Source organism: Harpia harpyja, chromosome 5 (genome assembly GCF_026419915.1).
Source record: "Harpia harpyja isolate bHarHar1 chromosome 5, bHarHar1 primary haplotype, whole genome shotgun sequence".
NCBI classification, from domain to species: Eukaryota; Metazoa; Chordata; class Aves; order Accipitriformes; family Accipitridae; genus Harpia; species Harpia harpyja.
In genome coordinates, this window is record NC_068944.1 from 3,861,136 (window position 1) to 3,887,003 (window position 25,868).

The 25,868-nt window shown below is 40.5% G+C and overlaps 1 protein-coding gene across 11 annotated transcripts in view; it reads left to right on the forward strand.

Moving 5' to 3' along the window:
* Window positions 1-25,868, forward strand: part of FHOD3 (formin homology 2 domain containing 3) — a 391,220-nt gene that overhangs the window by 282,435 nt on the left and 82,917 nt on the right. For 3 of the 11 annotated variants that reach the window (XM_052787649.1, XM_052787660.1, XM_052787650.1), the window contains 5 exons: window positions 4,993-5,094; window positions 7,428-7,805; window positions 8,650-8,730; window positions 11,312-11,437; window positions 22,650-22,784. In XM_052787649.1, the coding sequence (XP_052643609.1) occupies window positions 4,993-5,094; window positions 7,428-7,805; window positions 8,650-8,730; window positions 11,312-11,437; window positions 22,650-22,784 (822 nt within the window). The remainder of the gene's footprint in view (window positions 1-4,992; window positions 5,095-7,427; window positions 7,806-8,649; window positions 8,731-11,311; window positions 11,438-22,649; window positions 22,785-25,868) is intronic. The other 8 variants (XM_052787651.1, XM_052787659.1, XM_052787652.1 and 5 more) reach the window with 4 other exon arrangements.

Consider the following 25,868-nt stretch of genomic DNA (forward strand, 5'->3'; position numbering starts at 1 on the left):
TTTTCTATTAGCTGTATCTTTGGGGGGGGGGGGGGGTTGGAGAGGGGGAGCGAGAAACTTGTGTTTCTGGGCTACAGGCTAGAAGAAAGAAAGCCTGAGTTTCTTCAGGCTGCCTTCATTGAAACTCTGCAAAAGGAAGAGTTTGGGGGGAGCCTGGAGAGGACAGAGACTACATAACCTCGTACACATTGTTCAGCACTAGGGACCGGTAAGACAGAGAGCATTTTTTGGTGCTTTGAGTTCTCGTGGAGTGAGAGTCGCTGTCTTCAGAGTGGTGCCTTAGTTTTAAAATCATCTAGCTGTGACTAGGTTAGGTGTGTGTTAGGTATGATGCCTAGCATCTTATGGACTTTGCCCCTGCCTTCAGCTAAACTTGTAGATGAGTCCCTTGATTTTTATTTTCTTTCATTAGTATGTGTTTGTTAGTGTTTGTGTCTCTGCAACTTAGAGTAGCTATTTAATATCAGCAGGACAAGTTTGATTGGCACTCTTTTTATTTCTTTTTTTTTTATTATTTATTTTAAAAAGTAGAAAGGTTAATCCATTAGTTCTAAAGCCTTTGCCTAGATTTCACTTTGATGCCTTAGTGGCTCTCTATCCGTAAACTGCACTTTCATAGTCTTTTTAAGCATGCACATATTTTGAGGGGCTATAAATACTTTAATGTCAAACTTTAGTTGAAACAACTAAGCAAAACCTATGCCCTAGTAGATGCTTGTTAGTTGCCATGACTGATGATCTACTTCACAAAGATTTGTGAGGTTTTGGGGTTTTGCTTGTTTGTTTGTTTGGTGGGAGTATTAGCGTGTAGCAGTAATCCATTTTAAAGATGAAAATAAACACAGCGATTGTTTTGAAACTCATTTTCACTGCTATAAAGCTTTTGTTTAAATACTTCTCATCTGGTACTGTTATCATGGAACTGAAGTAACCCAGCAGTAGCCTTAAGGTTAGCTGAATATATCTGATCCTTCAGCATTAGCTGAAGCCCTTCCTTCCTGCCGCAGGATAAATATTTGCGTTTTGTTGAACAGGATAGGTTCCTCTGTGCTACTGAAAAACGCACCGGCTTCTGCAACCTAGTTTAATTGAAAAACCTGCCTGTGAATCGTATTTCTTAATTTAATTCTACTATTGCATTGACACCAAATTTGCCTGTGTACGTGGGAGGGAAAGTCAGCTTTCCCACATCATCCCTTCTCCATTGCACGCAAAAATGAACACATAACCCTGAAGGGTCCAGATGAATTCACAAATCTGTCTGCTGTTCTGTTTGAGCACCCGACTGTGTGATGCTCTTAGCTTTACAAGAACGTCATCCGTCTGCAGTTGGTGTTTTCCCATTTTAATAAATATTCAAGTGGAAATTTTCCTTTTCTACCTTTTAGGAAAGATTTAGCTAACAGGTGCTACCTGTTTTCATGGACAGAATATCTGTTCTCTAACAATACTGAGAAACAACTGCCACTATCGCTGTGGTTGAAAGAAGAGCACACGATTCCTGCCTGTGAGCTTGCCCCTCTCCTCTGATCTGAATCTGATCCACTTTCTGGGGATAGCGCAGGGGTCTAAAACTGTGTTATTATCCACAGTTCAGAAATACATGCAAAAATCAGTAAGAGATTAACTTCCAACAAAATACTCAGCTTGGAAACAGTACTCATTAGGGATGTGTTCATGTCTGATTATAAACTGTAAAAGCAAGTGTGCCACACAGGGTTGCTGTCCATGCATAGTTCTTTTGAAATGTGATATTTTCAAATAATATACAAATTAAGGGGCTGTTACTCTTGATCTGCTCCTTTAGAGTACAGCAAGTCATAACATCTGAGAAGTGGGCTCTTGACTTTTTGCTTCCTAAGACGAAATTGCAGATAAACAGCACAGCAGACAGAAGTATTTCCTTCATGTGACATTATTAATAGTTCATGACCTGTCATTAAGGAGGACAGGGGCTAAACGTTCCCTTCGGCTCCATGTAGATCATATCACCTCCTGGTCCACGTTCTGTTTCTCGTTGTAGGCAGGAGTGTGTCTCTACCTATAGACCGAAGCCAAAACCTTACACGTCCCAAACTGGTCTTTATGTGATAATGGTTTTCAGTCCAGTAACTGACTTAAAGATTAAAATAATTTCATGTTTTATAACTTAGCTTTCAGCACGTGGATATATTGCACGGCTTACTATAAAGAAGCATGTATGTAAAAAGCTAAAGTCCTTTAAGCATAGCTATCTTACATATATTCTGAAAAGCTATTTCTATTTTAATCTTGTTTTTAAGTAAATGCTAGTGCTTATGGAAAATATGTCATTGATGCCTCTGGAAATTGAGATATCGCAGTTCCGTTTCCTGGTTTGTTTTTCAAATGTTAACCTGAGTGTATATGGGCATTTCTGTTGTAATTCTAAAAGCTGCTTGGTTTTCAGGATTTTTTTGCAGACAGCTAGTCCTTCCAGGGTAAGGTGCAATAAAATTTTTGTGAGGGACTTGTCATATATCCTTATTTTATGAAGGCTATTATATACGGGCTTAATTTAGGGTGTTTTCGTACTTATAATTGAGCTAGTTGGGAATCAGTTTTTCCTAATAATGGTTTAGAACAATACTTCGCACAGCAGTAAGAAACCCAGAGGACTGTATTTTAATTGATTACTGCTCACCTGTAGTATTTAATATATGGTTCACTTGACAGTTGTACACTTCCTACACAGAAGCTCAGCGTTTTCAAAAATGAGTGCCTAAAATTAGAATAGTAAGACCCTGCTTAGTTCCAAACTTCAGCTGGCTCTAGGGAAATAGACTGTACAGTAAAAGTAGATTCAGGCCTTTAGGTACCAATTAAATATCCTAATCTGACAAATAGTGATTACCAAAACTCTGAATGGTGGGGAGGGGAACAGCTTTCACTGCTGGTATATAAAAGACTTGATATCAAGTAGGTTCAAGGTTATAAACACAAGATGTAAAAATAGGATGGCAGGATCTCAAGGAAAATACCAAGGATGTGTTGCTCACCTGGCACGTGTTAGTGTGATCACTGATGATCCTGAGTTATGAAGTGGTCCTTAAACGTGAGCTAACCCTCTTGGTTCCCGATGCTTTTTTCTTTTCAGCTTCTCTTTCTGCTCAGTGCAATTATAACTCAGTGGTTCCTAGTTCAACCCGTATTGTATAAACTCCTGTCCTTACTACCATGCAGTCGTGTGAACGAATAAATTCTCAAAGAACCCTTTCAAATTTATGAGATCCACCATATCAGATAAGTATTTCACTTATGATTTGGGGCATTTTGAGACAGTTGAGGAGAACGAGGAATTTGTCGTCATCAATCTGGAAACCTGGTGGGAGCTTAAAACACAGTAATAACTGGGCTGCTCTTGTTCGTATAAGCAATAACCGTGCTATCAGCATTACAGGATGCGTTGTGCTCTTATCAGAGAACCGTGATTCCACAGAGCTTCATGAGTTATATCCCAAAAGTGATTGCTGCAGGACTGGCAGATGCAGACGTTTGCCTTCACAGCAGATAATAGCAAAGCTAGTCTTGAGCTGCTCGCTAGTAAGGAGAATGAATGATACAAATGCTCCCTGATCAACTCCTTTTTTTCTGGTTTTTGGTATACCAGTGTATAAATGTGTGGAAGTCGAGAGGTGTCTTTGTGGGGGAGGTATATGTTTGTGAAGAGGACAGGGAGATGGAGAGATGACAACTGAGATGGTTATGTCACTATGATACCTTAGGAATGGTTGTAAGTGTTTACCTTGTAGATGTTTGCCAGAGTATTGGAAAAGTTCCAGGTGCTGCCATTTTCCTGATTATTCTATAACTAACTCCATACAAATGCAACAAATTTTGGATTGACCCTTTGCATCGCACCCGATGAGTTCGTGATCTCACATTGTAAATATTCATTATTCTTATGACATGGAAACGAATTCTGAATGGAAAAAAATGCACAGAGCATCCCTTCAGAATTAGAGAAAAGAAAAGCAGCTTTCAGGAAAATGCAAGGATTATGAGCGTCTTACAAACTTTATTACTGTTTATATGTTTTATTTTTTGCATGGAGCGTAACCTAATGGTATACATCGTTAAGTGGAGAACTGGATCAACTGCAAATGCAAAAGAAGTCCAGAGAGAGAATATTTTCTAAATCTTGCACGAGTCTGTTGGTTTGGGGAGGAAAAAGCATAAATGGGAGGGAAAGGAGGCAGACAATGTAGCCTTTTTTGTTTTGTTTAATACAGTTTTCTTTTTTACTTATGTGGTTTGTAGGTTATGGAGGCTTTATGCGTGACTTACAATTCTCCTCTGCCAGAATTACTGCTGAACCGAAGCCTGCTTTGACCATACTAATGACTCTTTACTGAAATATTTCATGCACTGGCATCCAATAACTTAAATATTGCTATTTGCTAATAGTCCTGAACTATTTGGTCTCTCTGTTATTTCTAACTTAATGGTTCACCCTGTTCTGTTTTCCAGTTGAGCTATCAGTTGCTTAACAGGAATGTTTTATTTGTGTTAATTTAGAAAGCGTGATGTCCAGTGCCAGCTGTCCCATGCCAGCACAGCGTGTACTGTCCTTTAAGCCAAACAGACAGAGCTTAATGACTAATGAGCCGACCATTGGTATTGTCATGAATGTTTTCCATTAATGCCTCTGCAGGTAGGGCAGCAGCAAATGGAAAGCCAAGCTCAAGAAAAAACAATGGTGTCTCCAGGGTCTTCAAAAATAATAGTGAAAAATGTAAATAGGGGAGAGGATAAAATTTTTGTCTTGGTAGCTACGCTTGCACCAACACGTATTTAGCGGGAAGTTTTAGGTGGCTTTTTGTCTAACAAGCGGGGCCATAACTCCCCCCCCTCCGTGTTTTCCTTCCATTTCTAACTTCATTGCATTTCTTTTTCTGGAGACTCACGTCGTTTTCTCTTCCACCTTCTCTCTTTCCATCCCACTGCATGCCTCTTTCCTTGGTCTGACCTCAGAGAGGAGGAAGAGTATGAAGAGGAGGAAGAAGAACAGCCAGTCACAGAGCCCAATACTGAGGATGAGGGGGAGGAAGAGGCCAGTAGGCAGGTCAAAGCCAGGTACCGGGATTCAACATTGTCCCTCCACCTTTTCCTCAAGGCTCTGGCATGAGCTCACCAGCACAGCGTGCAGCAGCTTCTACCTTTTCTCTCACGTTCCTAGATCACCTGTTAAAGCCACCCCTAAGGAAATCTTTTTGCATTTAAAAACTTTGTCGGGGGCTGTGTGTGTTAATGGAAACATGTTTAATTATATAGGCTCAATGCACTAAGAACTGTTTGCGCTCACTCCCTTTGTACAAAATGATTAATGCTCACAAATCTTAAACAATTTAGCAGAAAGCATGACTTCTAAGCATGGCTTAGGTTTATCTTTTTAGTTAAGGCAATGGTGAAACATTGCAGCGCTTTGCTGAGGATGTTGCTTGGTTTCGTAGGTTTTCATCCCTGTTTTCACGATACAACCTTATTAGTAGTATCTGTCGCTATGGAGAAGATTGACATTTTTTTAATGCTGCCTATGATTTCTATCAATTTTGTTCATGTTTTAATAGGAAAGAACTACTTTGAGGCAAAGCTGATAGATAGATATATATATATAATTTTATACATACCTGCCCATCCGTGTATATATGGATATAAAGAAGCCACCTATCCAAACAATATTCTCATGTAAAATTTTCCACTTATTTCTGAGGTATATATAGATTTGGCATCTGGCAGCTTTATCCTAATAAATTGGAAGAAAGAAAATATGTTCTTTCTTCCAGACAGCCATTTGATTTAGGTTAAATTGTTTGGCTTTGCAACTCAGCAAATGAGATTGGATTTTTTTTTTAAATAAACCACATTCATGCAGACACTGTACAGCACGGAAGGAAGAAAGGAAACTGTTTAATGTGTGAATTCCAAAGAAAATACTGCACTGTTGTTATTAATATCTTCCAGTCTGCAAATCTTGCCAATGGCAGCCTGAAATTTCAAAATTAAGTGATAATTTCCTCAAATCCAATTCTTAAAAGTCAAAGCTAAGGCATAAGTTATTAGTAAATCGCATGAATATACTAAAATACTGTTAAAAAAAAAAATGAGGAATAGCCTTGTAAAGGGCGTGATGTGCTTTTAAGTCATTGGTCTCTTAAAATAATAATCACTTTGAGATACCTGGTTGATATTCCCATGGCTTTTCTGAATACCTCCTTTCACTGTCACTGTAGCATAACAAAAACAATCTGTACCATGGCCGTTGGTGTTAGATGCTGTCAGGACAGGTAGGACTAGCCTGACTTCAGTGACCGCTGTCATGCACAGCTCATGCGAGAGATGAAGGTTTCCAGATTGCCCATGGCGCTTCTGTTGTGAGAACGATTACCTGGTATATACCTGATGATTAACTTCGTCATATCCTAACATATATAACACGCATTATGTTTTCGTTGCATATGCTGTGCCAAACCCGCACTCCTCAGAGGAGGGCCATGCCTTGCATGCCCGTAGGTGGGTTGCAGAGGCGATCTCAGGAGAATGAAATCAGCCGCCTGCCGAGTGATCCAGCCCAAAGCCCGTGCACAGTGTTTATGCTGGAGAGAATAGCGAAAACAGATATCCCGGAGTGCAGATCCCATGGCTTTTCATCTGCCTTGCCGCTTCTGTCGCTCACCGACACCTGCCTTCACTAGGGCAAAGCAGATGTGGTTTCTGTTGCACTTGATGCAACTCCGCAAGTCTCTGCCTAACACCAACATGGGATGCTGACACTCAGAGAAATTAGTGTCTTCGTACCTAGGCAAATGATCTGGTAAGGTGTTGCTTTTGAAATCATTCTAAACCTTAATTTTGACAGAACAGTGCTGACTGAGTATTTTTGATTTTCATCTTCGGTGGATGAGCATTTTTAGTAAAAAGATCAGATCACCGGGGAAGATGATAATCGGATACCTGGCCTTCTAGAGGCAGTCATGCAGATTGTATCTTGAAGCATCTATACTCTGCAGACCATGTTATCTAGCGTGTTGAGTCTGCTTTGTACTGCTCTGACAATGCTTACAACCTAACTTGAAATACTTGAAAATTGTTCAGGAAATTGTTGTGAAAAGATTCGTGAAAATTAGTTCTGAAGCCTGTGGGTTAAATCCCTTCCTTTCCTTTAAGCTGAGTGGCTTCCATTCCTCAGTATTTCCAACCCTAAGAAGAATCCCACTGGGATACAAAGATGTGAGTTCTCTTACTTTATTTGCAAAGACACGATGATTGTTTAATTTGGGAATTTTTTGCTTGTCTGACTCTCCTTGACTTTATTTTTTTTTTCCTTCAAGTGGTACTATCTATTGATCTCTCTTTTCCCCATTTTTCTCTCCTTTCCTTTCCTTTCTTACGATATTTTCCTCCTGCAGTGGGGTCCCAGGTGCACAGGAGGCTGTGAATGAAAACCTTTCACGGTGTTCTGATTCTTCAACTGTCTCCAGTGCCATTTCTCCAGCTGAGAGGCCTCTCTCCTGCTCTAAAGCAGAGAGCTCTTCTAGCAGCTCCTCTTCTGTGCCTGACTCATCTGTCTCTCATCATAATTCTGTCCTTTCATCACCATCTTCACCTGCGGCAGCATTGCTAAGCTCTTCCCAAAATTCATCAGCATCCATTACTCCAAAGGCATCTCCAACGGTGGAGAAATTACCTTATGTACCACATACTCCTTTTCACCTCTTCTCGTACGACTTTGAAGAATCTCCAGCATCTGTGAAAGAAAAAGAAGCAGAACTGATGAGGGAAAACAGGTAGATTTTATACAGCTGACATTAATTTTTAGATACATGAGTAACACCTTTCAAGAGTTTTATAGTAGTAATAATGCACTGTGTTGTATTATTTGCAGAACATACTGTATTAGTTTTAGTCCTGTAAGCCTGTATTTTGATTTGATTGATGTTCTCCCCTTGCCTTTGCTGCCCTCATTTCGTCTTACTCCTCCTCAAGGTCAGTAGTTAATAAATATCCTGGCCTCCCTGTACAGCAGGAGATAAATAACCTGTGATTTGGGAGATCACAGAAAGGAACACCATTTTGCTGTCATTTACAACAATGTAATTTGCAGACATGATTTCATGAAAATTAATGGAGCTCTTCTGCTATAAAACCAAGAGAGATCAGATCAGCACTTGGAATTCAGGGGTGAAATCCTGGCTTCAGACTGAACTGCCAAATCCCAAATTTGTTGTTAGATTACAGTGCACATCCCTGTCATTTGCAATTTCAACTCGTGCTTGTAATAAGAGAAGTAGATTAAACCCTGTAAAGAGAATATAGTGCTCAGAATAGGCAGTTTTCCCTCCGCAACATCTGCTCAGTTCAATTGCTCCTCATGTATTTCTCTTAGTTTTTATTTTTAATTTTTAATATCTCCATCCCACACATTTAAAAACAAAAAGAAATTGTTTCATCTCAATCTGTTTGCAATTAAAACAGATTGGCAATACGTGACACTAAAAACAATGCTAGAGAATCACCTTGAAAAGAGGTTGATGACTTTTAGCTGTCTCTCCCAACGATCAGTGTTCTTTGAATTAGGTGCTGAAAATGTACAAGTATATTGTGAGTGTATTTATTTCTTCCTTTCTCCAGCAGTCCTTCTGAATTTCTGCATGTGAACAAGTATTTTGATTCCTTTGATCCTTTTAATTTTCGATCTTTCTCTTCTAATAGGTGGGTGGTTTTTGTCACTTTTTCATTTCGCTGAAAAGACTGTAAATCCAAGTAGCTGTTGACAAGGGACTTAGTTCACATATCTTTCCTTACTTGCAGCTTGGACACTAGGATTCCTCTAAATTTACATTTTCCTGCATAGGTGCAATTTTCCCTGAGGCCTCTCACACTCATTTATTGCTTTCTCATTGCTGCTGCTGTTAGTTATACTTTTTAGAGAGTAGATACCCGTTCCTGGAATATTTAGTATTTCTGCAGTGATTTATTTTCCTCTGACCATCCTTGTGCTTCTAGTTACCACATAGGATCAAGGGCATGGTGTGGGGGGAGGATTGTTCTGGGTTTACTTGGAGAAAAAGGAGGGCAAAGCTTGCACGATTTGGGCAGTAATGTGTTCATAAAAGAGGTAAACGGGGTTTCTTCAGAGTGAAGGCTCCTGGGACAAGGCCATTGTATCTGCATTGGTATATGAGACAAGAAGGGAAAATGGAAGGAATAGCCACTACCAGAGGAAGATTAGAAAGATAAATATTGTGTACAGGATACAGACTTACCCTGGTGTGCTGGTTTTGCCTTGCTACTCTTCCAGCACCTCTGTCTCCTTCTAAATTTGATACATAGGGATGCCATGTCCAGGCCAGTCCCTCTGAATTTGATTTTGTTAATGCTTGTAGGTCTGAGTCCATAGAAGGTGTGTTCTCTCCATTTTCATGAGGGTTATCTTTGGACTAATTGAAATTCCTTGGTCTGAAAAAGGATTCTGCACCGTCTCAGCTTTTTCATGGGGCGGAGGAGAAGAAAAGCGAATGTAATGGTTGATAAGAAGGTCTTCTTTCAGTTGATTGAAATGGAAAGGGAGGTTTCTGTTAGTGTCAGGAACATACTGAATGAGCTCCCAGTTGTTTTCAGGACAACAAGTTTTCTCATCGCTCGCTCAGTACGAGCGCAGGTAGAACATTTTCTGAGCTGAGCCTGCCCGAGAGAAGACCCATGCCTGGTCGGTGCTACCAGGGAAGCCCCACACTGTCCAGCGACACAGCCCTCCACCGGGCCACTGTCTCCGGTTTTTAGTTAGTTTTCTTCTAGGGCAGGAATGCCACGAAGGCAATTATTTCCTGCAAAATTCCTTTTGTAGCTCAGAAATGTGCACTTTAGCGTTTTTTTCCAAAATTATTCCCCTGTTCCTGGGCAGTCAGCTTAGTGTCTCAAAAATAGATGGTCGTGGTGATGGCATGTTTTCTAAAACATAAACCTGGAATTGTTGCCAAAGGGGGCATGTTCTCTAAAGCATGATCCCTTCCGTTATAAAAACCCCTAACTAAAATCTGTTCTGATCTTAACACGGGCCTTGGCAGGCAGCAATGCTGTTTTGTACCCTAAGGAATGAAGCTTGAAACTTTGAATGAAATTTTGCACGGCTAGATGAGTGTGCTAAATGGAGCTGAAGGAAACCAACCAGCCTTTTCAAATAAAATTGCTGAGTGAAACTACTGAGTGCTGATGTGTGTGGTAGAAGAAGCATCAGAGAAAAGATATGGTGAAGGAGGGTATATTATACCTTAAGAATTATAAGGAAAATGATGTTGCCCTTTTTCCTGGAGTGAATTTTTTCATTTGGATGAGTTGGCCTTGCGGAGTACTCACCTACAGAGCATCATATGCTTTCCACATGGGAAAACGGTATTGTCTGTGAACAGAAATGTTAATGTTTTCCCAAATCAGGAATTTCTCCTTGACATGTTGTTCAAGTACGATGGTTAAAAGGCAGAGCAAAGCAACACAACTGCCTTGTCTATTTGGTATGGGAGCCAGGATGAAAACATTGATACAAGGGACTCTGGGGAGGTTGCCGCTCAACAATTTCTCTTTGATCAGCAAGCTCACATTGAAGTCAAGCAGGTTTGGGGTTTTTATTTAATGGAGGGAATGGCCGATAGAAATTTCTAAAGCCATGCTTCCGGAGACATGTCTTTTTAACCATGGTGATGATTTTTTACAGACATTTTAAGAAATGGCACATAAGCTATGACTTGGGGGGGGGGGGGGGGGGAGAAAATACTGCCTGCTTTAATTGAAAAGAAGGTGGATGCTTTCCATTTATAATGCAAACATTCACAAATCATGGACGTCCATGTTCAGATCATGTCTCGGGAACGCTGCTGTTTTCCTTAATTTCACTAGATATGAACACTGCTGACTTGGACTGTTTTGATCCCTTTTCTAACGGCTGGGTATCGGCTCCCAAAACAGCTAATAATTTTGAGTAACTGAGCAGTGATTTAAGTATTCCTGCTCTGAGTTGTCACTTTGGAGGACCATTCTAATCTCTCATTTTCCATACCAATAGCTCACTATTTGAATCAAGTATGTCTGTGACGCAGTTAATACCACAATGAGATGATTGGTTGCATAATTTGAAGCTGGGATTAGAGCAGTATTTTCAGAAGGTGGATGTTTGAGAAGTTCAGGGGTATGGGATCACCGCCACCCCCTAAATGAGAGGATTTGCTGTTGCATGCCTGCTTGCTGACGGATTCTTTCTGTCTCTCCCTTTCTCCTGCTTTCCTTCCCATTTCTTCAGATACAATAGCTATGGTGGCAGCTCTTACTCTTCTCCGCGACCTTACTCTGGTGTGAGTGCCCCTACAACACCCACTTCTCGTTACGGGACAGCTCTCTCACCGCCTCAAGAGACCAAATCTGACAGGTTTGTGAATTAATCAGTGTTTTGACAATATTTCCTTTATAGACAGGATAAAGGAGATAAGTGTAAGCTGTTCTGAACGGGCACTGGAAATATCTTCTAGCCAGATACTTTCTAATGTTGGAAAGAAAATGGACAAAAATCTAGACATGTTCATTCCCCGCTCATTCTCAAGCCTTTCTCTGACTCGGTGTTAAAGGCTGGTTGTATTTCTGTCCCAATTCTGCTTCTTCTACTTAAATGGATAAAACAGAATTGCTTCACATGTATGCTGTTCTAAGTATTAAAAGGTGAATTAAAGCACATTTTATTTCTTTCCACTTTAAAAAAAAAAAATCAGACAGATCTCTTTTCACTTCTATCATCTTAAATCAACTATAAAATCTTGAAAGGGTGCTTAGCTCAGAATTTCCTAGGCCATAATTTTGTCCTTCCTTGAAAATACATGATACATCTCATTGTATTTCATCAAGGGCAAAACATTTCTTGGTGTAGGTAAAGCAAACTCATAATAACCTACCAGTTATCAGCTCACTTTAAAAAAAGGGGGGGGGGGGGGCAGGGAGGAAGCCCACACTAGCAATGAAAGAGCAGTATTTTGAACAATCAAAATACTCTTTTGATTTATGTAAGGAACTAGGGGAAGAAAAAAGATAGGAAAATGTTATGGATACATGAAAGAAATTCTTCTTGGCAAGAGATCTGGACCACCAGAAATTAACTGACTGTTGCAACTTGAAAGTAAATGACAGCTTCAAAGAATGTCATGCTGAGTTTAAGGAGGGAAAGGTAGAAGTTTTTAATTAGTTTAATTAAATAATTTAATTAAATAATTTCCAATTAGGCCAGGAGGGCTTTGGATTGCTTGTTGCCAGACTGGCCTCTACTTCTTAAAAATTTCATCTCCCACCCTTTTTTTGAATGGAAGGCTTTTTCAGGATCCTTTTTCTGTATTCCAATTACTTTTTATTAATGATTTTTTTGAGTATTTCTGTATGTGTATAGAAAAACATGTATATATATATGTTTGTTTGTGTGTATGTATGTATGTTTCAACCTACCTAATGCCTCACATCCTTTCCAGTCTACTACTCAGAATGGTTCAAGTTAGGTTCTTCCAGCACACGTGTATTTCTAGCTATGAGGTATTGATTTAATCCTTTTTTTCAAGTGAGTAATTTCATTAAGTTTATCTTTGGAGAAAGGCATTGTTTTTCATTTGCTCATCTTCCTGGAGTAACTTGCCTCAATTTGTCTTTCCTGATCGGAATTAAATTAGTGCCGAGTGAAACCATAATAAAAAACTCTGAACTGGCATTTTCACCTCCTTTTACCTCACCAAAATAGATGCAAGATAAACAAGAATTAAAAGTATCCCGCTGCTTTTGAAGTTTTAGATTTCCAAGCCCCCGCTGTTGTAAACTTCTGATTGCTACTGCAGCAAAGAAACCCCAAAGTGGTCAAACGCCGAGATGGGTAAAGGTCATTGGGCCCATCCCGCAAGAGGTTGATCGCGCTGGCCCTGCTCCAGAAAAGGAAGCAAGCTTTCATTGCAGCGTGCATGTAAGTGCGGTGCTGGTTTGGAGCCAAAATGCCTTGGCCCCACAGGATGAAGCTGTAAAATTCACAGATTCATGGAGAGTCAAGCCGGAGGGGAGCTCCGTAATCATCTGCTGTGGCCTGTAATGGGTCTCACAGAAGCTAAATGAAAGACCCCTGTACCTTCATGTGTTTTCAAGTGGCAGCACATGACTTCTCCTGGAAAACATTCCAGTATTCATCATCACTGCTAAGAGAATATTTCACATTTTGAGGCCAGTTTGTCTAGCAGCATCTTCCAGCCATTACACCTCATCCTGCTTTTCTCTGTGAAACTGGAAAGTGCTCTGCCTTCAACTATTAGATCTCTCTTACATGTTTTAAGTGTCTGAACACAGTGCTCGGAGTTGTATCTCTGTCCTTCCACCTCACATGACAAAAATCTCTCTGCTCTTGTTTAAATTTGCAGTTTGCTATTCATGGTAGTTGAACTCACCAGGATTTCTGCATTTTTATATTTGAGGGATGTTGGAGCCTGATGGTTTTTTATATTGGTCTCTAAGAAGTGTGAAAAATGCATGTACACCACAGCTACGTGTTGCCTGCAGAATAGATGCAGTTATTTCTTGAAAAATAATTAAATTTACAGGTTCAGATGCTAATTTGCATCAAGTCTTGTTCTTTTTGAGTGCGCTGCCATTGCAGATGTATAGTTCAGCAGGCTCTAATGCAGTGACTGCTTTGAAGAAGGGCAGAAGCCTGCTTTTATTTCATTGTCCTGAAAGACATGGGTCACAGAAATGCCCAAGCAGAGATCGATGGGTAGAATTTGCTCATTGGAGGGTAGGCTGTGTAGTGCGTGATGCAACACTCGGCGCTGATTAGTAAGCGGAAAGTATTTATTGTGGAAGTTTTCACAGTCTTCCATCTATGGTGTTTGCCTTAGATTATGTAAACATTATTTCCTACCTCCTGATGGTAAAAATTTACACGGATTCAAACACACAAAAAAGTTAAAAGATGAGTTGGGGGGAGGAAGACACTTGATAAGAAGCAGATGCGTATCTATGGTTAGCTCCAAGGTGAGTTTTCTGCTTCCAGCTTACGATTACAGTTATCCAAAGCCTCCACAGAAAGATTCCTGTCTTTTATCATGCAGGGAAGAGCTTCAGATGCAGTTTCCAGTACTGTTTATCTGACCTTTGAGAATGAGGAAGGAAAAAGCAGCATTTAGAGCAGTGCCCAGTGAAATGATTCACGCTGCATTCAGTTACCTTGACAGGCCTTTCAAACCCTTGGCTGCATTTTGCTTTTGTAAACAAGAGCTACAACTTAGGTGGAAAGAAGCAGCGTGGTTGATATTTTGACATTCATACGTTTAAAAACCTCTTTGGCTACGATCAGTAGGGAGTCCAAAAGAGCAGTGCAAAGTAACTAGATTTTGTTCTTTGAAATCCACATAACGTATATATTTCTGATTGTACAGCAGAGGAAAAGGCTTACTTGACTGTTTCTCGGTTTCTAAATTCAGCTGCAGCCTTTTGCCAACTTCTTGCAATACTGTCGTTCTCTCTCATTTCTCTGGGTCCCCTGTGGAGAGCCATGTTTCTGAAATGCATATTGCAGCCATGGGAATCCTGCCGAAGGAGGGCAAATTGCAGGGCACTTTCTGTTCAGCCCTTCATTGGGAGAGGAGAAAGGATATATGGGTTCTCTCATAGCTCTCTGCTTGTGCAAGTTGCTCCTAATGCATAAGAAGTATAACCCAGTCCTCCTGTTTGCAACTGCCAAAGGCTGCTTGCTCCATAAATGTACTGCTCCCGCTCTTCACGACTGAAATCACCAATTAACTCACTCCTCAGTTCCTAAAGGAAGAAAAAAATTATTGGTCTCAATTTTTTAACCTCGTAAATTTTGGTATCAAAGGGGAGGAGCAAGACATGGCTGGAGTGGAGCACACCAGGGAGAAAAGCATTTTTCTGTACCTCCGAGTTGCCGCCTTGCCTGGGGGAAGAAGGTGTTATAAGACTTTTCTGTATTTCCATGCCTTTAGCTCGCCCCTAGGATATTTCTGGTTAGCCAAAGACTGCCTTCTCAGACTCTGAATCTAAGACAGTCACTCAAATTGAAAGCTGCAGCCTGGAATCTGTAGCTGGGCAGCAAACTCATTACTTGCAAAGCTTCACACCCCCTCGTGGTGTGTTTTTGGTGGTGAAGCGTACGCATTGTTGGTCACGGCCATAGTTAGAGGAGATCTTGAAGGAGTCTTAACTTCTAAGGCAAGAGCTCCTGAATTCAGCACCAACTGTAATTCATTCCATTGCCAGAAAAATATCCTGCTGGTGTGTTTGCCAAGGTAGGTTTCTTCTCATGCATTTGCCAGGAGGTGGTTCCCACTGGCCTTGATAGTCAAACAGTAGTGCAGTTAGCCTAGCTCGAAAAGCCTTCTTCTCAGGGCACTGTGTGCCGAGGGAGCAGGAGTTTGTGGTCCCCATTCTCTTGCCTCTATCTGTGAAATCAAATGCCAGAAAGTTCAGCCTGCAAACCTCCACTTCTGGATCCTCTTGGCCAGTCACTGTGAACTTAGTCTCCACCTCTGGCTGGTCCCTCTGAAGTTCTTCCAAATCTCCAACCTTGGTAAGGGCCTGCTATGGTGTTTGCAAATTATTCCTGTTTGATGCACTCTCCAATTTTCCAGGCCATTAGAAAAGAGACTTAACAAAGATGAAATATGTTTCACATCCCTTAATCTGTTTTCCGTCTTACTTGCTTTAGGTTCTACAGCAGTACGTTACTTTGCGCTCCTGTGATGCAGGGCCTTGAATGTTGAGCGTTCATCTCCATGTTCTTATATATCTTTTAAAGGAAATGTACTTTCAAGCATTTATTTCTATAACAGGTGCACACAGACACTGAGATTAGCATGACTAGATTATAGGTGATTTTTTTCTCCACTGATTTTAAAGACACCTTAAACACCATACCTGAAACGTAAACATGAAGTGCAGCGACAGTCTGCAGATACTCTTCTTTTGAGTTTTATTCCCTCTCTAGGTGCCTGAAACAGTGATTTTCTGGCAATCTGCTGCTTTTTTCAAATTTGTGTCTCTTAAAAGCAAAACAAAACAAACAAACAAAAAAACCCTGCTTGAGAATGCTAAACAGCTATTCAGTTAGACTTCCTACTAAAATTGAAGGTCGCTGTAATTGACAACACCAGGGAGATGCTGCTGGATGAAGCTTCTTGGCAGGTTCCTTTTTTTTCTTTTCTTTTTTTTTCATTAGCCATCTATCACTACTCTGCGCTCTAGAGTTACCTTCGTCCAGCTGTTAAGCACTAAGGAAAAACAAGAAACCTGTGAAGCAAAACCCACTGTACAGCCTACAAAGCTGCTGCTCTCCCGAGAACAGCTCCTCTTCCCTTGGCTTTCTATGCTTTCTGCTTCTACCATCTTCTGTGTGTCTTAATACGTACTTCTGGGCTCTCAGACCAGAGACCGTGGCTATTTTTTCTTGTGGTAAATGCCAAGCACATCCTTCACTCTGAATAACATAATGAGGAAAGGATAGCTTGGTAGTTGATAATAGTGGTCCAGGGCAAAAGCCTCAACTTTATTGCTGAGATTTTAAGAGGAAAAGCGACCTTAGGAATTACTTGATGATTTACAATTTGGGAAGCAGCGGCGGCTTATACTGGCTTAGCTGCTTGTCGAACTACTGTGTAAGCAGTATTCTTGATTGCAGCTTTGTAGGCTTCATCGTAGGGCGTATGTTTAAACAGAAAGCGTGAGCTGGGTTACGGTTTCAGACTGCAACGTGTTGCTGGCTGAACACGCAGTGCGCGGTGCTGATGCTCAGGGGACGTGTACCTCAGCCTGCATCGACGGCGGGGGGGCTCTGCAAGCCACTTCCAGGCAATTTGTGATTCTCACGAGGATGGGAAGCCACAGGTTGGAGAAAGAAACCCGGCGTAAAACCCATACATGGCAGGCTGCGAGAAGAGCGTGTGCGTAGAAAGTCCTCGTGCGTTGCCCTGGCTCTGCGCAGCTCTGCCCCGCTGTAGCTTTATTTTGTGTAGCCCCTCAGGCCAGTTAAAAGCCTAATGTTAATCAGCTCTTCTCTTTGTCATTCTCAAGTTTCTTTCTCAAAGGAAGCATTAGTCCGTAGTTTTATCTCTCAATTTTGTGTTTATTTTTGAGAGAAGTTTTGTAAAGATTCCTCAAGTAATGTTTAGTCTGTTTGCAAAATCTTATATCAACATGCTTTTGAATTTGCCCTGTCATGTAGGGAGACATAACACACAGAGAGTTTCTTTAACTGTGAAAAGCAATATGGCTCTTGGCAGCCTTGCCTCCTCTTTTGTCTCTTTCTAAGCTGGAAAACGGATTTATTTTGTTAAAGCCAAGAGACATTTCGAGTTACTTAAGGCCTGAGTAGGAGCTGCTGACTGTTATTCCCTCTCTGTAGCATTCCCATGACTGCTGGAGCAGGAGCACTTTGGAAAAATGGGTAACTAGTGCTTCCTTATTAAGGTTATTAATGATTCTGACTCTTGTTCTATTAAAGAAAATCCTGAATATTAACCTTATGACCTAAAGGGATTTCCTCTTGTAAGTCATCTGTTAATTTTTTTTTAGCTCCTAAAAATACCCATTTGTACTTTGTATTCTTGCTATAGATACCCATTTCCATTTAGCAAATTTAAAAAATCCAACTAATAGAGGAAAACGCAGCCACAAAAGAAGAGTATTTCAGAGTTAACGTGAATGAAGAACATTTGAAGTTAGTAATTGCAATTTTTCTGTAACAAAGTGGCTTAGAGTAAGACAGAAATATTTTCTTCAATTTTCAACAAGGTTAGAGTAATTCAGGTCACATATTCCCCTTCACAGTATATAGTCTGTGATGGAGTATTGTCAGAAAATTGGAAGTACTTGCAAAAAAGGGCGAGATATCTTGTGTCTCCCTGAGCTTGTACTTTTAATAATGATTACTAATTCGCTGCTGTGTTAAATGCAGTAGGTCAGGTTAGCTGAATTTTTATTCAGAAGAGTTTTGGCCTACAGTCAATGTTTTGGCTTTGTACCCTCTGCCCTGTGTATATTTTTGTTGCCTTCTTTTTCCTTCTTTTTTTTTTTTTCCTATTCTTTGCTCTTTCGTATCTTCTTGCAACCAGATAAGTAACTAATGACCTCTTGGTCCCAGGTCCTAATGCTGCGGTGTGGAGCTGTATTCATGAATCCCCAGACTTGGACATATTCTTGCTGTGTGTTTTCTTTCTGGAATGAGAGTGTAATAGCATAGCTTGTTTAGCTTTTGCTGGTTTTAACAGCAGGCAGAAGCAAGGTTTTCTTAATGTTTTTATATTAACAGTCCATTCTTAATAGCCTTGTGTTCTCTACAAGACTAAAAATAGTAGTCAGCGTAAGCATCCTTCTGGGTTGTATTTGTGGAATTGAACAAATGGTTGACATTACCAGCTGGTAGCATACGATACCAACATTAAAATGCTGGCATATATTAGCTATAACACTGTTTTTTGGGTGATCACTCTATTATGCTTTCAGTGAGTATTCACATACTCTTTTCTGTTAAAATCTCTTGCCACCTTTGATTCAATGCCAGAATATTTCTTAGCCTGTTCCTTGCTTACCCATTTTTAAAATGCAGCCTACGGCAGTAAGACTTAAATATTCCTGAGGCCTAAGGGTACTGTCACCCTTTGTACAGCATCAAAGCACCAAAATTACCTGAAGGCTCAGCCCAAGCCTTCCCTCCGGCGGGTTTGGCCCGTCCCACTGCCTTTTGCAATTCAAGTATGAGTTCAGCAAAAGGGAACATTTACTTTAAGCGTTATTACCAGGGGAATACAGAGACAAAGAAACAGATTTTGCAGACAAACCAAAGATAGACAAATCCCTTTTCAAATTGTTTAGAATATTTGAGGAATACCTCTTACCGCGTGCTTTTCGTTCTGGCTGTTTTACAGGTTTGCACACCCTGAAAGTAGCACGTGTTTCCTGCAGGTTTAGTTTATGCACATGTAGAAAATTAAGGAGAGTTTACTAGATACTAAAATCTGCTCATTTACAGTTGCAGTTCGCATTAAAAAGAGGATTGATGCACCCAAATACCAGCTGAGTTACAGTGTTTGATAGCAACAGCGAAGCTGTGAGTTTATGAGGTTTCGTAAGGCAAATGGTCTCCGTGTTTGGTGTGAGCTGTGGTCTTCACCGAGGGGAGATGTGTCCGGTCAAGTGGGCTGGACACTGCAGGGTCTAACCACTAAGCGAGCACTAACTCAGCGGTATCAGTGCTATTTCTTTGCCTGTCCTTTTCTAAATGTGACTGAAAATCCCAAACCTGACTATTTGTGTTTTAAGAAGTCAGTGCCACGCAAGGAGTCAGCCGGCCATATTCCCATCTGTTTAATTATGACCTGTTTCAACAGAACTTTCTCGCAGCTTTGACTGTTAGTTTTGACCATTTCATGCAATAAACTGTTGTATGCGATATGGTAGTCCAGAACTGACCGTGTTTGGGACAAATGAATTGAATCAGGTATGTTTGTGCACCCTATACTGTAGCTTGTAACTCAGTTGAAGTATGGACTCATAAAATAACCGGTGGGAAGTACCAAGTTTTGGCTAGTTATTATTGATTTGATTAGTTTCCAGGAGGTGGCAAACTAATGTGGCACACGGATATTCATTTTCAGTTTCTTAGACATTGGCTTTTTTTCTGGCTATATGGCTGTGGATCTTTTACTGAGATTGTGAGGCTGCTGTTCACACATCTGCAAATTTTAGCCGAGTGAGCAATGCTAGCCAAGCTGTGCTAGATCAAACCTCCAAACAAGGTGTTTTGGCACGTGGAGTCATTTTACTACCAGGGTCAGGTTAGAATCCCGTCTGCAAGACTAAGCTGCACATCTCCATGTGATTCCCCTGTAATCCCTTGGATAAGGATGTGTATTTACTGTGGAGCCCCAGAGAGCTTAGTCAGAGCTGAAGGTTTCCAACCTGCTAGATGCTGTGCAGACCTACAATCACTCTTTTGGTCTCTCAGCATCACCCCATCCTTCCCCTTAATTTTCCTTCGGGTTTTATTAAGTCATAACTTCCTTTGACTCCAAATGGAGTTTGCAGACTTCAGGGTAGCTGGATGGGGTGGGATAGCAAGCTAAATACACAGCACAGACTTGATAGGGACTCTCTTTTTGCCATCTCTTCCAGTTTGTTTCCAGATGTCTTCATGTGGAGACACTGTCCAGTTTTCCCCTTCTGAGAGCAATTTCTGATGATATATCCAACTTCATTGCCATGGTTTTTCATGCTACCACGGCGATGGAGCTCTAGCTTTTGAATCTTGGTACAGTGGTGCTACTGTTTCTGCTGAGAGCTTTCTCTTGCAACATGCGCTAAAAGGTCAAAAGTTAAAATAAATTTAAAAGATGTTCAAGGGAAAATTCACCACATGTACTTGACTGTCAGGGTTTGAGGATTTTTTTTTCCCCCCCTTTTCTTAGGGCTGAGGCATATTAGAGATTTTTATGGGTTTGAGTGTGATCCAGCATTGATACTGTAGCTCTGGAGGAGTGCCAGCAGGGCGGCTTACAGAATATCAAGTTTTATACCATCTTATGTAATGTTTATGCGGGTGGGATATGACATATTGAAATTCAATTTATTGAAATTATTGAAATTATATTCATACTGCCCTGCTGCCAGTGGGGCTGAAATGGCTATGTTTTGTGGCGTTCCTGCTTGCAGAGACATAGACACTCAGGAAAGATAGGTTTGCATTAATGTTTGTCTTCTCCTGCACCTGTTTTCACTGGTGAACTGGTGCCACTACACTAAATGCCTACATTGTGCAGCCATAGGCATGTAAATAAACAAGGGAAAGGGTCTGAGTTCTTAAAAATAATGGAAATTTATTCAGGTTTGCATTGCTGGTTTAGGAACCTTCTTTTAGATGGGGTTTAGTTTCTTTTCAGAAAAGGCAGTGTCTATTTCTTTCATTAATCCTTTCACTGCAAAACTCATGTTGCAACAATGCACAGAAACAGCTCTACATGAGTTATGTCTGTTTGATTTTATCAGTCTAATTCAATCAGTGTGGGTACATTTACATCTGTATAAAGCTACCCTGCACAGTACAGATTTGTCCTGTCTAACAGACAGAAAGACAGACGTGTTTAGTCGGAGGTCGCTCTGTTGCCATGTGAGAAGTTGGTGGTACCAGTACCACCATTTGGGGGGAAAGATGTGCGAGAGGAACCACTCTCCTAGCCAAAGTAGTATTTGCAGTGAAAAAAATTAAAAATCTGTGTCGAGACCAAACTATAAGTGTATATAGATGTAGCTTTTAAAGTGTATTTGCTACTTGAAGCTATTGCATCTCAAAGAAAAAATCATTTCTATATTTGAGAAGTCATTACTGTAGAGGCTGCCATTTCTGATGAAAAAGTCCTACGTTTTTGGGTGGGCATTTACCGTCTTATCTCGTGCGTCTTAACAGCCTCCTGAACAACAGCTAGAAGTTTGATACACATAGCTTGTGGTGACATTGAGCCTCCTTCATTATAGTAACCTACCGGGCAGCATCCAGTTCATAGTTACGGTCAGAGGACTGCAAAGTCCCCTTTTGGACTAATTCTTGCTTAGCCGTAAGGCAGGTGGTAGCAAACTGTTCTTTTTGTTCACTGTGGACAGAACAGGAGCAAATTGGTCTAAATGGCAAAAAAAAAAAAAAAAAAAAAAAGGCAATTTAAGCTAGATGGCAGAGAAGCCTTTCTTGCTGGCAGACATAATTAAGCACTGAAATAGATGGGTGTGATACATCCATCATTAAGGATTTTTAAGGCAGGTCAGACACACGGTTTTCAAGAATGGTTTGAGAAGACTAAATCCTGCCCTGGGCAAGGAGAGGAAAATGGATGATCTGTTCTCCTTCAGCCCCATTTCCTCTGATTTTTTTAATAGCAATTTTGATGCCACTTAGTGATTATTATAACTAGCTGTGCTGTCCCTGTGTATTTTATTGATGTTCACATATGTGATTTGTTTTGCTCTTGCAGCACGTGCAGCGAGGAAATCATGATAACAGAATTTGCTAATGTATAAAGGAAAAATATGCCCCTACTTGAGACAGCATTCAAATTCTGAAAGGCAGTTCTTACATCTTCTTTTACTTTTGTTTTTCTGTATACAGGTTTCTCAGGTGTTTGTGACACATCTGTTTTTAACATCATTGCATAACGTATTTGGAACTGCTGAAAAAATATTCCAGCTTTTTTTTTTTCTTTAAAATTTCAAAAATTCATCACAGGATTCAGCTTTTCAGTCAACAGGATTATACAGTACAAAAAAAATTATTTAGACAATATTGCAGTTGAAACAGACTGAAGAATTCTTACACGTACTTTATTTGTGCTTCAGAAATTTGGCAATTTAAGAAGCCTACCCTATCTGTCGTTTGTAAACTCATCACAGTATCTAAAATCAATTTAGCAAGAAGATACTTAGCCAGTACTTTGAAGCATCCATACATAAATATTGCCATGTCATTCTGTTGGTTGGGATTATGTTACTTACTGGATGATTGCTACTTATTTTTTGCCAGTATAATCAATAAAAGTGACACTGAGAAATCTGATCTTCCTTCTCTGCAGGCCAGCTTTGGGTGGTCTCCTTACATCATCTTTTCGGCAGCACCAGGAGTCCTTGGCAGCAGAAAGAGAAAGACGACGTCAGGAGAGAGAAGAAAGGTTGCAAAGGATAGAACGTGAAGAAAGAAACAAATTCAAGTAGGAGCCAATTTTGCTTTCAGTCTGTTGCTTTAGTGCGTGATGGGTCTGTAAATCATTGAGACATTGAGTTGCAAAATAATTGAATTGATGGATAGTTCGTGTGTCTCGTTAGGTACCTTTCTTGCTCTAAGTATCTTAAGAACTGATCTATTAAACACATCAAGATGAATTTTGGCATTTAATAAACCAGCAATTTTTTTAAAGACAGCTATGTATTTGCCAATTATACTGACTGGATATCTGCAGAGGCCAGGTTTTATTAGCTAATATACTCCTTCTCAAAGTATAATCTCAGTGAGGCATAGGGTTTGAGGGTGAAACAGTGGGAGGAAGGTGTCAAGAAGGGAGGAAGGGACAGCAATGAGATATCTTTTTGCTTTTATGTTCTGCAAAGTAAAAGTGGTAGTGTTTTTAAACTGCACTTTTTCCTGCTTTTCTGAACATGTGTGTCTTCCTCCTGGAAACGGCACCTGACAGAAAATAATTATCAAAATTATCGCTCAAACCGGGGCCAGACAAAGGCCCCAGCTGAATACAGAACTCTCCATTTTTACATCTGAGACCATGCAGTGTGCTGTGGGATCCCAGGCTGTGCTGCCTGCAAATAGTAAGAGGCAAGTCCTCTCCCCCCTGTTAAATCCATGCCTGGAAATCCCAGCACAGGCATTAGCAGAGATTGCAGTGGGCTTAGGATAGATAAGGTGCCTATACCTGAAGTGGTTTGCCTACTGTCTGGAGAGTGTACACTAAGAAACCAATTTATTTCCTCATAAACAGGAGTGAAAAGTAAGCATATGTTTAGTAGTTAGAAGACATAATGTAATAATCTAAAGAATGGTAGGATAAATAGCCTTAGAGTTGGTATTTATGGAAAAGATGGCACTGGGCTTCATGTGAGCTTGTTTATTAGTATGCAGGATTGTTTTCACTGTAATCATCTCTTTAGTAAGAAGTGGAAATGGCCTGTGTCACAGTGAATTTGGAAAGAGGAGTAACTTAGTAGTGGTTGGTTGGTTGGTTGAAGGAGATACTCTCCTGGCTCCAGAAGATAGCTAGTTTAGAAGAAAATGAGAGGCGGAGAGAAGGTGGAAGAGCACCATAATAGGATCTTTGGCAGCCAACAGCTGCCCAAGTTCTCCTGAAACAGAAACAATCAGGTCTCAGTCTTCAAGCCTCTTCCAAAATCTCTCCCTCTAAGTGGTATCATCAGGCTGCAGCAGGCTGCCATGGACAGCCAACATGATCTTTCAGAAAGGAAACTCCCAGACCAAAAAAGCCACCAGGACATTTGGCAGCTTGACCTGTTTGAATAACAGATCTGCACATTTCACTAGAGGTTGGCTACAGTAGTTGTTCTGTCACTAAAAGAGCTTCCTTAAAGTCAGAAAAACAAATTTTTTAAAATATTCATCTTCATCCCATTACTCAGAGTCAGATACTGGTTAACTAAATGTCATGACTGTGTTGCAAATTTAAGATGACAATTTTTCAATGCCCAGTGTTTTCGTCTTCTAGATTTGAGTTCCCTGGTCACCCGAAAGTTATAACTTGTGTTTGAGCAGAGGGTCTCCAAAGCCACCAAACTTTGCAGGCAGACAGCATCCCACAGTTGATTAAACAGTCTGGCAGGAGGAGGACAAAGCCACAGCAAACAGTCATGGACAGTTTCATAAGAGTTCTTGGGATTACATTATCATATCATCAGTCTGGCTAGAAACCCAGTCTCTGAAGATGTATTTTTGATTAAAAATAGCACTTGCAATTCACAGCCTTTAAACTCGTGAGCAGTACTGGATTTACCATCATGACTCATTTGTTATCTCATTCTTTCCAACTCTGCCTCGAGAACATTGCACTAGGTTCTGGCACCATTATTGACAAATTGAGGATAATTTAAAGGAGAGCATCACCAGTTGTGAAAGAGCTTGGTTTTAGGAGAGGTGTTAAAAAGCTTCATAAGCTATTGCTAGCAAAAGGAATGCTTTACATAATGAACACTTTTCTCAGTAGAAGGACTGTTGTACCCGTTGCGTATATAGAACAATATGTCCTAAAATACAAGGGTTATTCTTCAGCTGTAGGGAAGGGTGAAAGTTGTCAGAGGGGAAAGAGAAATGTTAAAATTTGCCTGCTGAAAAATCCCTAGATTTTTTTTTCCCTTGGAGTTATTCCCATAGCTATTGTAATTCCAAAGAATACTCTGAAAAGATGATAAAAGTATAACCAGTTCAGGGATTCAAAGGATGTGGAGATAGCCTGAACGAGTAATGTGTGTTCCCTGTTAATGGACTTTTGAAGAGCACTTGCAAGCAGATATTTGATAGCTATTGGCGTAGTAGGTTACAAGTAATTCATTTGATGACATAATATAAAGAGAAAAAATAGTGGTTTATTCATAAATGGAGTAGTTCTGAAAATCTTTCTGGTACTCACAGGTTACGACGTGGAAGAATCTAATACATAAGATGAAAGTTTTGTCCACCAGATTCAACAACATATTAAAAATATATTGTAAGGAACTATCTTGCTGCGATATTGAGGCAGGCTGGACGTTCACTGGGTTCTGCTTGTGCTCCGAGTTAAATTTGCATTCACATTTGTGGATGTGACAGGCCTGCCTGAAATCACAGCGCTCAGGCATCCGGCGAAGTTGACTTGGCAAAAGCTAAATATGAGAGTTACTTGAGGAGCTGTGGGAGGGGCAGCAGAGATCGGGGAGGGTTTGTATCTAAAACTCAGGGTGAAAAATAAAGAAGTGAAAGGTTGTTCCCCGTCCGATGATCCTGCACGCGCCTTGTAAGAACAAAGAATTGTCCTACTTGGTAATGCCAGTCCGCTGTCCCATTTCCAACCACGGCAACTAAAACACGCTGAGGAAAGGTATATCAGAAAGAGGGCTGATACGGTATGCTCCCTGCCCTGATCTAGCCTGCCAGGTGCCGCAGTCACTGCTTCGGGACATTCTACATGGAGCAAATGAGGAATGATTTAATGGCCACTAATTTGCCTGCTCATTATGGATGAGTCGGGTTCATTGTATCTAATTTCAGATACCAGGTTTCAAAATGTGCTTCAAGTTCT